The sequence below is a fragment of the Pyrus communis genome, chromosome 16, assembly GCF_041283825.1.
Source record: "Pyrus communis isolate YQ-2024b chromosome 16, ASM4128382v1, whole genome shotgun sequence".
Classification (NCBI taxonomy): domain Eukaryota; kingdom Viridiplantae; phylum Streptophyta; class Magnoliopsida; order Rosales; family Rosaceae; genus Pyrus; species Pyrus communis.
This window is the reverse complement of record NC_142580.1, coordinates 9,345,127-9,357,550: the sequence shown is the minus strand read 5'-3', so window position 1 is coordinate 9,357,550 and position 12,424 is coordinate 9,345,127. Positions and strand designations below refer to the sequence as shown.

General features: G+C 41.2%; 1 protein-coding gene, 1 long non-coding RNA gene and 2 pseudogenes across 4 annotated transcripts; 3 read left to right on the top strand and 1 right to left on the bottom strand.

Annotated features, from left to right (window-relative positions):
* Positions 1-98: 98 nt before the first annotated feature.
* Positions 99-1,610, top strand: ECHIA (enoyl-CoA hydratase/isomerase A). The gene is made up of 3 exons (XM_068471440.2): positions 99-665; positions 771-1,053; positions 1,289-1,610. The coding sequence occupies exons 1-3, from the start codon at positions 250-252 to the stop codon at positions 1,391-1,393; spliced, it is 804 nt and encodes a 267-aa protein (XP_068327541.2). The 5' UTR covers positions 99-249; the 3' UTR covers positions 1,394-1,610.
* Positions 1,611-1,725: 115 nt separating this feature from the next.
* On the top strand, positions 1,726-4,210 carry LOC137732139 (putative ubiquitin-conjugating enzyme E2 38 pseudogene; annotated as a pseudogene). The gene has a single exon (XR_015957910.1). The product of XR_015957910.1 is annotated as a putative ubiquitin-conjugating enzyme E2 38 pseudogene (transcript).
* Positions 4,211-5,334: 1,124 nt separating this feature from the next.
* Positions 5,335-6,030, bottom strand: LOC148689933 (uncharacterized). Its single transcript, XR_015957402.1, has 2 exons — positions 5,792-6,030; positions 5,335-5,602 (listed from the first exon to the last, which is right to left on the bottom strand). It is a non-coding gene; the product is annotated as an uncharacterized LOC148689933 (long non-coding RNA).
* Positions 6,031-8,256: 2,226 nt separating this feature from the next.
* Positions 8,257-9,207, top strand: LOC137732647 (putative ubiquitin-conjugating enzyme E2 38 pseudogene; annotated as a pseudogene). The gene has a single exon (XR_015957440.1). The product of XR_015957440.1 is annotated as a putative ubiquitin-conjugating enzyme E2 38 pseudogene (transcript).
* The last annotated feature ends 3,217 nt before the right edge of the window (positions 9,208-12,424 follow it).

Genomic DNA, 12,424 nt, shown 5'->3' with positions numbered 1-12,424 from the left:
GAGGCCCGTGAAGCCCATGGCCATTATTTGGCGGGCCCGCGCCACACTCAACTGTCAGGTTCATCGTGGCTGCCAGTGTCAACTAAACAAATCGTCACGTAACTCTTCCACGCATTCCAAAGCAAAAGCGACACCATCCGCGTGCATTCAAATCCGAGTTCATCCGATTCCACCCCAATCCAATCCAATCCAATCCAATCCAAAAACCAAATCCATTTCTCCCTACACGCCGCTGTATTATCTACCAAGATGGCCCGCCACCAATCGTCGCCGGAAAATCTCATACTTGTAAACCGCGAACCGACCGGAATCGCGTTCGTGACGATCAACCGTCCCAAGTCGCTCAACTCGCTGACCCGGCCCATGATGACGGACCTTGCCCAGGCCTTCAAGGCCCTAGATCAAGACGAATCGGTCCGGGTCATCGTTCTGTCTGGGTCCGGTCGCGCGTTTTGTTCCGGCGTCGATCTCACCTCCGCCGAGGACGTTTTCAAAGGCGATGTGAAGGACGTGCAGTCCGACCCCGTTTCCCAGATGGAGCGGTGCCGAAAGCCCATCATCGGAGCAATTAACGGGTTCGCGGTCACCGCCGGGTTCGAGATCGCGCTCGCCTGCGATATCATCATCGCGACGAAAGGAGCTAAATTCATGGACACTCACGCTAGGTCCGTATCAATCCCTTCTTTAGTTTCAGATTTTGGATCTAGAATCGAAGTCCGAATTGGTACGCAATATCTCTAACCGTTTCTGCTTGTTTGGTTTGAAAATAGATTTGGGATATTTCCGTCGTGGGGTTTGTCCCAGAAGCTTTCGAGGATCATAGGGCCCAACAAAGCGCGCGAAGTCTCGCTGGCGGCGACGCCGTTGACAGCGGAGGTGGGCGAAAAGTTGGGGTTCGTGAACCACGTTGTGGAAGAGAGTGAGTTGCTGAAGAAAGCTCGTGAAGTAGGTGAGGCCATTGCGAAAAATAACCATGACATGGTGTTGAGGTACAAGGCTGTTATCAATGACGGGCTTAAGCTGGACCTGGCCGACGCCCTTACGCTTGAAAAGGTGCCCATTTTACCACTAACATACCTTTGTCTAACAATGTTGGTTTAGAGTTGCCGGTCTGCGCTCGTAAGTGATAGGTCTTATGATCGGGGAGTTGGGAATTTAATTATTATGGTCGATAGATTGCGTGACTTAGCTCAAGTTCTAGTATGTAACGCTACGAATGTTGTTTTAGCGTGTGTTTGTTCTTATTCATGACAATGTATGTGGACATGTTTTGATTGTTTAATTTCAGGAGAGGGGTCATGAGTATTACAAGGGAATGACCAAAGCCCAGTTTAAGAAGATGCAAGAGTTCATAGCAGGTCGGAGTTCGAAAAAGCCTTCTTCCAAGTTGTAGAATTTGCATACCGCTTCCCTTCCACGGTAAGCGTAAGAAAGTTGGGCTGTCAAATTGGTGGGAATGACTTCCATCTTTCCCTTCAAGTAGACACCATTCCTCATGACACTTGTTTAATTAATGTATTTGGGCACGTAATAACATATTTTCCTTCGTTCAAGTTACACTTACAGATTGTTTACGGGAGCTGTTATTGGTATTCCAATTATTTTTTTAATGCGGGAGTGCCATTACTTGAAGCATTTGCTAAAATACGAACCAAACTAAATCAAGTATTACATTACATGAAAATATATCCACGTCCACCCGCAAAGCAGTTGGCAGAAGGATCTTCTTCAGGACTACCATCCTGCCTCGGTCTCCTCTCATCTCTTTCGTTCCGGTACTAACTCTGATGAGACGGGTGGGGAGAGCGGTCAATCGCTTGAAGCACAGAGCATGGAAGCAAAGCTGCCTCCAACGCCATTACACACGAAGCCGTGTCTTCCCTCGAAGCCATTGGAGATTGCATCTGTGCATCACTTTGGTGCTGCTGATCTACCACTTGTCCCTCAAATCCAGTCATTCGTTACTCGCCGTCCAACTTCCGCCAGCTCCCTTCCCCTTCTTCTTTAAGTCCGGTTCCATCACTACACTTAGGCAGTCACAGCCGTTAGATAAGGTCCACACGGAATGTCCGCGCCTTTAATCCGCACAAGAGATGGCTAAAAAGATTGCGGATCATTTAATCCGCACAAGCACAAGTATAAATTGCGTTCAACATAAATCGTAGTATTGTACCTAGCCTAACCTTATTAAACTAGGAAAACTAATGAAAATTGTTTGAAAACTTTGAGTTTTAACGATAAGGACAAAATAAATGATAAAATGAATAGTACTATGTTTGATTTTTTAGTATAAAAATATGATTTTTCGTTAAAATAAACAGTAACGTAGGCTTTTCGTTAAAACTTTCTATTAAATTTGGTTTAAAATTAAAAAATAATTAACTTTGTTAGATTAATCCACGTGAACGGACGAAAAACACTAATAAGTTAGCTAGTCATTGAAAATGCGATCCTGAGAGGAAAGGCTTGGATCAAAGACTCCAAATCATATTATATTAGCAGGCCCCCCGTCAGTCTCACACACTCCGCCCCATCACCAATAAGTCCTCCATAGAAGATGGCTCCTTCTCTGACCCCAAAGACGCCGGAAAACGACGCTGCAGAAAGTCAGCCCGACCTGTTCAAGCGATTCGACGTCGTTTCGGACCCCTCGGACCACCACTTCTACAGATCCAACCTCCCGAAGAATACCGCCGGCCAAGGTTGCTTCACTAGTGGCGGCAGCAAGGTCCACAAGAAGATCATGCACGAGTGGAAGATTCTCGAGAAGCATCTCCCGGACTCCATCTATGTGCGCGTCTACGACACCCGCATCGACCTCCTCCAGGCCGTCATCGTCGGCGCTGCCGGCACGCCCTACCACGACGCGCTCTTCTTCTTCGACATCGCGTTCCCGAACGATTACCCGACCCGCCCGCCCCAGGTCTACTACCACTCTTTCGGGAACCGGGTCAACCCGAACCTCTACGCGACCGGCTACGTTTGCCTGAGCCTGCTCAACACGTGGTCCGGCAGCAAGGGGCAGAAGTGGAACCCGTCTCAGTCGACGATCCTCCAGGTCCTGGTCTCGATCCAGGGTCTCGTGCTCAACGAGAAACCCTATTTCAACGAACCGGGCACGGGAATATTCGGCCGGGGTCGGTTGGAGAACACGGCGCAAGCCTACGGCGAGAACGCGTTCCTGTTGACTCACAAAACGACGCACATTCTGCTGCGGAGGCCGCCCAAACATTTCAGGGCGTTCGTGGCGGAGCACTTTCGGCAGAGAGCGGGTGTGATACTGAGAGCGTGCATTGCATACTCGAAGGGGCTCGTAGCGGTGGGCGAGTACAAGGAGGAGGAGGAGGGTCACCAAAACGGTGCCGTTTCGGTTATAAAGGTAAGGCGAAGTTTCAGGGAGCCGTTGGAGAAGTTGTACGCCGAACTGTACAAGGATTTCAAATGGAACGGTGATTCTTTGGTGGGTTTGCCCGAGCTGCTGAAGGTGGAAGCCGCCAAAACGACGCCGTCTGCGAGAAAGGAGGGGAGCAGTGGTAGTATTGTTGGGAGGGTTTTTCGGAAATTGAAAAAGGTTTTGGGATTGGGACCTAAAAATAAGATCGGCAAGAAAGGCGGGAGTGAATCGAAGCGCAATGCTGGAGTGGCTGCTGCTGCTGCCGCTGCGGATTTGGGCCTTTGATTCCGAGGGTAGATTCGAGATTTTCATTTGTTGATAGGGGTATTTTTGGGTAAATAAAGGTAATTAGAATTTTATTAGGATTAGGATCAGTGGTTTTCTTTTTTAATTTGGATTATTTGTTGGTGCGATGGTTACGTAACACCGCTAGACGATGTTATGATTTGTTTTTTCTTTACATAATTAGTGAAAACCATATCGCTATACTTTTTATAAAATAGAAAACCTTTAAAACGTAAAACTTATATTTTTTTTTTTTCTAAATTCAAAACTATTTTATATTATATTTACGGGCATCTATATATTTATACTCTGTACTTTTACAAGTAAGTAAACTTTAGGAACTCAAAATCATATTCCTCTGCCGGCAAAAAAACTCGTCTTCGAATGCAAGTATCTAGTGGCGAAGTTAGTATGAGGTTGTTGATTGTCTTTGACTTCAACAACTTAAAAAATTTCATGTATATTTGTTTGTGTATTGTATTTGATCTTATAAACAGTTAAGGCAAACTAAATTATAATCTCATTCTCCTACTTCTTTTATTTTCTTCTCTCAATTTGTCTTTCTTTTATCTCTTCTTGTGTGCGACTCTATTGTAATCATCATGTGCTCGATAAAATACTTTAGTTGATAAGTTTTGACAATTTTCAACATTACTCTGCAGTATCCTGCATCTACCCTGAACAAGCCTCTACAAATAATAGTAATTATCGACATAGGTTGGTATAAGTTTTATGCATATGTTGGCAAAAATTGGCACCTACCTACTAAGTGCTAGACGAAATGGCCAAATAAAGTTTTTTTATTGATATTATGACCTCATTCTTTAGAAATCCTAGCTACACCACTATAAGTATCATATCAGCTTATATACTTCTTAATTAAGCTTTCGATCTTTCAATTAAGCTTTCGATTAGTTTTGATTGCATCAATTATAACTCTAGTCTAGATTTTTACTCTTTCTCACTTTGTTACATGTCGAAGTGGTATTTCTTGATCTTGCTCTATTCAAAATCTAAAGAGTAATGTAGAAAGTAAGCAAATACTTCAAGCAATTGTCAATACATGCAAAAATATGAAACAAGGCATGTCATTAAGCGCAAATCACTAGCCCAAGCATAAATTGCGTTCGAAACAAATTGTACCTAATAACCTTATCTTGTCAGATTTGGTATGAAAAGAAAAAACTTATCAATTAGCTAGTCCATTAATTACAATCCTCGCAATCAAACAATGGGCTTTGTCGATATAAGTTTAGCAAAGTTGGTTATATACGGTATTTTCTATCATCTACGTCCAAATTATAATTGCCCTCCCTACATGCGAGTCCAAACTCTTAACCGGGACTCCAAAACTGATTCGTCTAGTCTTTTTATTGTTTTATAAAAGCACGATCTTCTTTGTGAGGATCCAGGACATCCTCCAATTATATTTATTTATCGTATATTGTACGATTAGAAATCATTGTAAATATTTTTATTTAAAATTAAATATAAACAGTGTCGGATGAAAACTGATTGCACGATGTACGATAAACAAATGTGATTCAAGGACTTTCGAAATCCTCACAAAGAAAATCCGAAGAGAATCCTCATTGAGTGAGAAAAAGACCAAAGTAGCTAAGAAGATGTCAAAATGTTCGCATAAGCTATAATAGTAAAAAAAAAAACCACAATAATATTATCCAACCGAAATATCAATTTCTACGTGACAAAATATGAATTGGCAGCAAGTGTGTTGCTGTCAAATTTGACAGTAGCTTCAAATATTTTATTTTTTATTATTTTTATCTCCTGCCCTACGTGTAAGCGTCGGCGTGGCAGAGAGCGGTGTAAAGAATCTTGACCCGGACCTCTCCGGCCTGCGGCGGAGCCACCTGCACGTCTTCGATCACCAAAGGCTTATTGGGTCCCAGGCCACCGCCGCTTCGCATTCCCAATTTCAATTTCACCCAAAAAACCATTACCCACAAAACATATTGTCAATCACAACCAACCATTTCACTGTAAAAAACATATACAAAAAGATACATACACATATATACATATAGAAATCTAGAGAGGGGGGAGAGAGAGAGAGAGAGAGAGAGAGAGAGAGAGAGAGAGGAGCTTTACAAGTGATGACTTGACCTTGAGTAGCCATGGATTAGAGTGAAACCACAAAGCGAAACGGAGAGAGAGAGAAAGGATCGGAATATGTGAACCTGAGTGTTTGTGGGGAGTGTACAAAACGAGCTCTAATGAGCTACTGATCCTTCGAGTGTTTGTGGGAAGTATGAAAAGATGGATTCGCATGAGCAGTCCCTTCGATTCGAATTCAGAAAAGAGAGAAAAAAGATCAGGAGATGTTCAGAAAGAAGGGGCTGGGTTAATAACTTAATATGAGTTTCTTTTTATCAATTATTTATATGTAACATAAAATAAATAATAAAAATTCTCATAAAAAATACTGTAATAAAATAATAGCTTAATTTGATGTATCAGATGGATTCAAATTTTATGTTTAAAATTTGACATCTCTTTTAAAGATGGTTTAAACCTTCTTTTTAACTTTATAAGCAAATTGGGAATGAAAAATAAAAACATTTATTAACACCACACGTAAAAGAAAATTTGTTATAGGTGGCACAACAATCAAAGGGTCTAAATCGAAAAAAGGCATATTTGGGTTTTACCTAAAGTTGGCTTTAATGAAGTGGGTGTGAATCAAATTTTCTATTTTATCAAATACGAAAGGAAAAATGATCGAGGGTTAAATACGGATAACTACCTAATTTTTTAGAGTGATTCCAAATTAGTTTTAATTTTTTAAAATAATTCAAATAATTATCTAATATTTTGAAAAATTGTCATCTGTTAGGTCACCGGCTTTAAATGAGGATTTTATCAATATTAAATGATGATGTTACTAACATTAAATGATGAAGTGGATAATGAATGGTTTTCATTGATCGCCGTTTTTGGAGTTCTAATCCCCTAAATTGATCCATTTAGCCAAATTAAACTATAAATTTTCTTTAGCTAAAATGCGTCAATTTGAAGATTCAAAACTCCATAGATGATTTGAGAGTTAAAACACGTTTTAATATTTGTCAATGTCCTTACTTAACGTTAGTGAACCTAAAAAATGTTTATTTTTAAAAAAACTTTATGAAGATATTTAAAATGTTAGGACTAATTTAAAATCACCACTAAAATTTATGTACCTATCCAGGCCTAGCAAAAATTAAACTTCATATAAAAATCGACTCTATTATCTATATCTAAATCTTATGTATGAATTCTTTTTTCGTGTGGTGTTTGGAGTCAAGGGTTGGAATTTTATTGGGGGTGTGACTCTGTTTAGGGGTTTAGAACTTTTTCTTTGTTGGGATTCTAGAGAATTCTCTCAACTCTTTTTCCATATAAGAAATATAAAAATGTAATTTTCAACTGTTGTTCTTTCAAACTTGTTCGATCAAACTCGTTTATTTTGGGGAGACGTTAGCTGTAAATTAATTAATTTAAATCTTCTTGACAATTATCCAAATTATAAGAATGTAATTTTCAGTTGTAAGTAGCGATTAATTTATTGTAACTCTATATGTACTCTAATACTCTCCACAAATAAATATTTAGGTTTTTTTTATTAGCACCGTATATAATGTTGAATATATCCCACATTAAAATTTAGTTAAATAACTTATGTACCCTACTATGCAATGACAATTTCGACCTTATAAGTTAAAAAAAATCTAAATACACACCAAATTACTTTTAACGTATTATTTAGCTTATTCAACTCTTAAACCACTCTCACCTCTATTGTAGGACAAAATCCTAACCAATGAAACTACAACACATGTTGATTGAAACACAAGATCGACGTTTCAGAAGCTTCACATGAAATAAGACTTCATATTTCATTATTTTAGTGATTTCAACGACATCGATATTTATTTAAGCCTACTTTTGCTTCCCAAAATACCTGTGTTATTAATGTTGTAAGTGATAGTTTTTTGTTCCCTTCTCTGGTCGCCATTTTACGATGCTCCATCTCCTGGTTGGATCGTCATTACTTGACTTTGAAATGGTCTTCCTTGGCTCTGAGATGGCCATTATTTTAAGACCACAGAAATGAAACATGTCTAAATTTTGGAAACCACACTTTGGAAATGTATGGAATTGCAATAGGTACTAACTACTAGCTAATTGAAATGGTCTTCCTTGGCTCTGAGATCATCTCAGTTGCTCAGAGAGGGTTTTGAGCTTGTTAATTACTAACTACTAACTAATTCATGTTGCAAAATTTAGTTGCATAATGATTGTTAAAATATGTATAACTTCTGTAATGAGTTCTGAGACACTCAGTAACTCAGAGCATTCCCTGGAGAGGCTAATGCTTGTCTAAGTATTTTGAAATTGTCGTCAGTGTAGGATTGCTTGAAGAACTCAAAGAAAATGTGTACAGCGTAGGTAGAAAATGTGAAGTGTATGTAAACAAATATAAGATGTATGTTAAGATTATGGGATGCGAGTATATTATGGAGAACTATGTGAAGTGTTTTAAGATAATTTTTAATTGAAAAAGTAAATGTAAAATGTATTAAGTATATGGGTGTATTTAACAATAACAAGCCAATATTTACACAGTCCCACAGTCCGTCCAATAACCAAAAAGCCCTCGAAAGAAAACAATGGCGGGCGCCGGAGGAGAGCCCAACCGGTTCAAGCGATTCGACGTCGTCTCAGACCCTTCAGACCACCATTTCAACGTCGTCTCAAAAAGCGGCGGCGGAGTTTGCTTCGGTAACGAGGTCCACCAGAAAATAATGCGGGAGTGGAAGATTCTCGAGAAGCACCTCCCGGACTCCATCTACGTGCGCGTCTACGAAACCCGCATCGACCTCCTCCGGGCCATTATCATCGGCGCCGCTGGCACTCCCTACCACGATGCGCTTTTCTTATTCGACATCGCATTCCCGTCAAATTACCCGACCCGCCCTCCCCAGGTCTATTACCACTCTTTCGGGAACCGGGTCAACCCGAATCTATACGATAGCGGTTTCGTCTGCCTGAGCCTGCTCAACACCTGGCACGGCAAGAAGCGGGAGAAGTGGGATCCGTCTCAGTCGACAATCCTCCAGGTCCTGGTGTCGATCCAGGGTCTCGTGCTCAACGAACGGCCCTATTTCAACGAACCCGGCATGGGCACGGGCCCGGGCCCCGGCTCCCACATTCGCTGGGCAAAGGTGGCGCAGGAGTACGACGAGGACTGTTGGAGTTTGTGGCCAAGTGGACTATCCTCCAAAATGTCTTTCGGCTAAAGAAAGAAAGAAAACATCTTTCCTTGTTTCAAGGAGGAAACAAGGGAAAAGTAAGGAGAAAAAAAGGGAAAAGCAAGGAGGAAAAAAGGGAAAAGTAAAAGGAAAAAGTTTTGGTGTCTTAAACACCCGTGAGGGCTCATTTCGGTTTAAAAAGGAAGAAAGAGCAGAGAGCTCATTAGCCTTTGCAGAAAAAAGAAAGGAGAAGAAAGAGTTCTTTTTTGCAGAGAGCAAGGGCAAGGGTGAGAGAAATCAAGAGAGCTAGAGTGAAAGATCTCTTGTGAAAGAACTCTTGGTGTAGAGTGAGGCTCTTGGGAAAATTCTGTGAGTGGGTGTACAAGGGATATGGGATTGGGTTATGTCGATTTAACTCATGTGTAACTTGTACTATTTTTTTTTTTTTCATAGTGAAGAGCAATATCTCTCCGAGGACGTAGGCAGGTTTTTTGCCGAACCTCGTAAATTTCTCGGTGTCTTTATTTCTTGTATTTTAAACTATTCAACTGTGTGTGATTTTGGTGAGGTTGTAATCTGAATCTCGGTTCCGCACTAACGAACGGGCCAAGGCACAACAATTGGTATCAGAGCTTGGTTGGAAGCTTTGGTTCATTGAAGGTTCAAATTTATTATTCACCATGATGACTACAAACATGTCGTTTTCAGTTGAGAAGTTTAATGGGAAGGGCAGTTTTACTCTCTGGCAGATGAGAGTAAAGGATGTCTTGACTCAACAAGGCTTGGTTAGAGCTTTGAAGGGAAAAGATGGGAAGCCTAAAGAAATGACAGATGACCAGTGGGAGGAGCTGGAGTCGCGTTGTGTTAGCACGATTCGACACTGCATAGCTGATAACATTATCAACAATGTTATGGATGAAGATTCTGCGCCTGCACTGTGGGAGAAGTTGGAAAAACTCTATATTGCTAAGAGTTTGACCAACAAGTTACATCTGAAGAGGAAGCTGTACAAGCTGAAGATGGATGAAGGCGGGAATCTCATGGACCACATGAATGTGTTTAATGGATACTTGGATCAATTGAGGAAAGTTGATGTTAAGGTTGAGGAAGAAGATAAAGCCCTCTTACTTCTTACCTCACTTCCAGATTCGTATGAGAATCTTGTGACAACCTTATTGCATGGAAAAGATACAGTAAGTTTGGAGCAAGTGCAGGCTTCTTTGGTGTCTTATGATACACAAAAGAGGAAGACCATTGTTGATGGTGGGCACGAGACTGCTTTAGCTGTTCAAGGTTGGAATCATGGAAGAAAATTGGGAGGAGGATTTGAGAGAGACAGCAGGTTCAAATCAAGCTCCAAAGGCAAGGGACCACAATGCTATGACTGCAAAGAATTCGGGCATAAAAGGATAAATTGTCCTTTGAGAAAAAGAAAGGATGATCTTGGTCCAGGTAGCAGCAATTTTGTGGCGGAAGACTTCGAGTATGCCCTCTAGGTACTCGAAGCAACACATCTCCTGGTGATGTATAGTCACAAGTGTTGCAGGGGTTTTGCAGCAGGTGGAGCTATGGGATTCACAGGTGATGAGATGGTCCTGAAGAATGAGAAGTGTGAGGAATGTTTGTCTGGCTCGACGGGTGTTGCTGGAAATGGGTGCACTGACAAGTTTCCAAGTTACAGACAATGAAGAGGAGGAAAACCTGCTGGAGGAGACGAGGATGTGTCGAGATCCTGTCTGAAGCTAAATGTTTTTTTTGCTTGCAGCAGCTGCACATGCATTGGCAGTGACTGAATCAGAACAGGACCAACGAGGTTGATTCAGAGTGTGCATGCTGGTACGTAAGGCCAATGGACTTTGGTACAGCTTGGCCAAGGTGGAGATTGTTGGAGTTTGTGGCCAAGTGGACTATCCTCCAAAATGTCTTTCGGCTAAAGAAAGAAAGAAAACATCTTTCCTTGTTTCAAGGAGGAAACAAGGGAAAAGTAAGGAGAAAAAAAGGGAAAAGCAAGGAGGAAAAAAGGGAAAAGTAAAAGGAAAAAGTTTTGGTGTCTTAAACACCCGTGAGGGCTCATTTCGGTTTAAAAAGGAAGAAAGAGCAGAGAGCTCATTAGCCTTTGCAGAAAAAAGAAAGGAGAAGAAAGAGTTCTTTTTTGCAGAGAGCAAGGGCAAGGGTGAGAGAAATCAAGAGAGCTAGAGTGAAAGATCTCTTGTGAAAGAACTCTTGGTGTAGAGTGAGGCTCTTGGGAAAATTCTGTGAGTGGGTGTACAAGGGATATGGGATTGGGTTATGTCGATTTAACTCATGTGTAACTTGTACTATTTTTTTTTTTTTTATAGTGAAGAGCAATATCTCTCCGAGGACGTAGGCAGGTTTTTTGCCGAACCTCGTAAATTTCTCGGTGTCTTTATTTCTTGTATTTTAAACTATTCAACTGTGTGTGATTTTGGTGAGGTTGTAATCTGAATCTCGGTTCCGCACTAACGAACGGGCCAAGGCACAACAAGGACAAGTTCGTGTTGACTCACAAAACAACGCACCAGCTACTGCGGAGGCCGCCCAAAAATTTCGAGGCGTTAGTCGCCGAGCACTTTCGGCAGAGAGCGAGTGTGATACTGAGAGCGTGCGTCGCGTACGCGAGCGGGCGCGTGGCAGTGGGTGATTACAAGGAGGGTCATGCGAATGATGCCGGTTCGGTGAGGAAGGTTAGGAAGAAATTCAGGAAGTCGGTGGAGTTGTTGTACCCGCAATTGTTTGATGGTTTTCGAAGCAACGGGGCTTGTTTGGAGGGTTTGGCCGAGAACCTGAAGGTAGAGGTGCCCAAAACGCCGCCGTCCGTGCAGAAGGAGGGGAACGACAGTGGCATTGTCGGGTGGATTTTTGAGAAATTGAAAAATATTTTGGGATGTGGATCGTAGAATAAGAAGAAAGTGACGAGCAAGAAATAGGCCGGGAGTGGCTCCAAACGCCATGCTGAAGTGGCTGCTACTGCGGGTTGAGGAGGGCAGATTCGAGATTTTTGTTTGTTTCTAGGGCTATTTTGGGTATATAAAAACTAATGGAAATTTATTAAAGTAAATTGTAGTAATGATCCCTCAACTTTAATCAAATTAGAGCAATGATATATCAACTAAAAATTCATTACCATTGGTCCCTCTACTCATCAAAATGTATAACTATAGTTATTTTCATCAACTTCGTTAGAATTTTGTCAAAATAAGTTACGTTAGAATGACCATTGATATAGTTGGGGTCCCTCAACTCATCAAAATGTGCAAATATGGTTCTTTTCGTCAACTTCGTCAAAATTTTGTTTGAAATGACCATTGCTACAATTGGGTTAAAGTTGAGGGACTATTGCTCTAATTAGGTTAAAGTTAATGGACAATTTCTCCAATTAGATTAAAGTTGAGGGACTGGTAACGAATTTTTAGTTGAGAGACCATAGTTGCACGTTTTGATGAGTTAATAGACCAATGGTAATGAATTT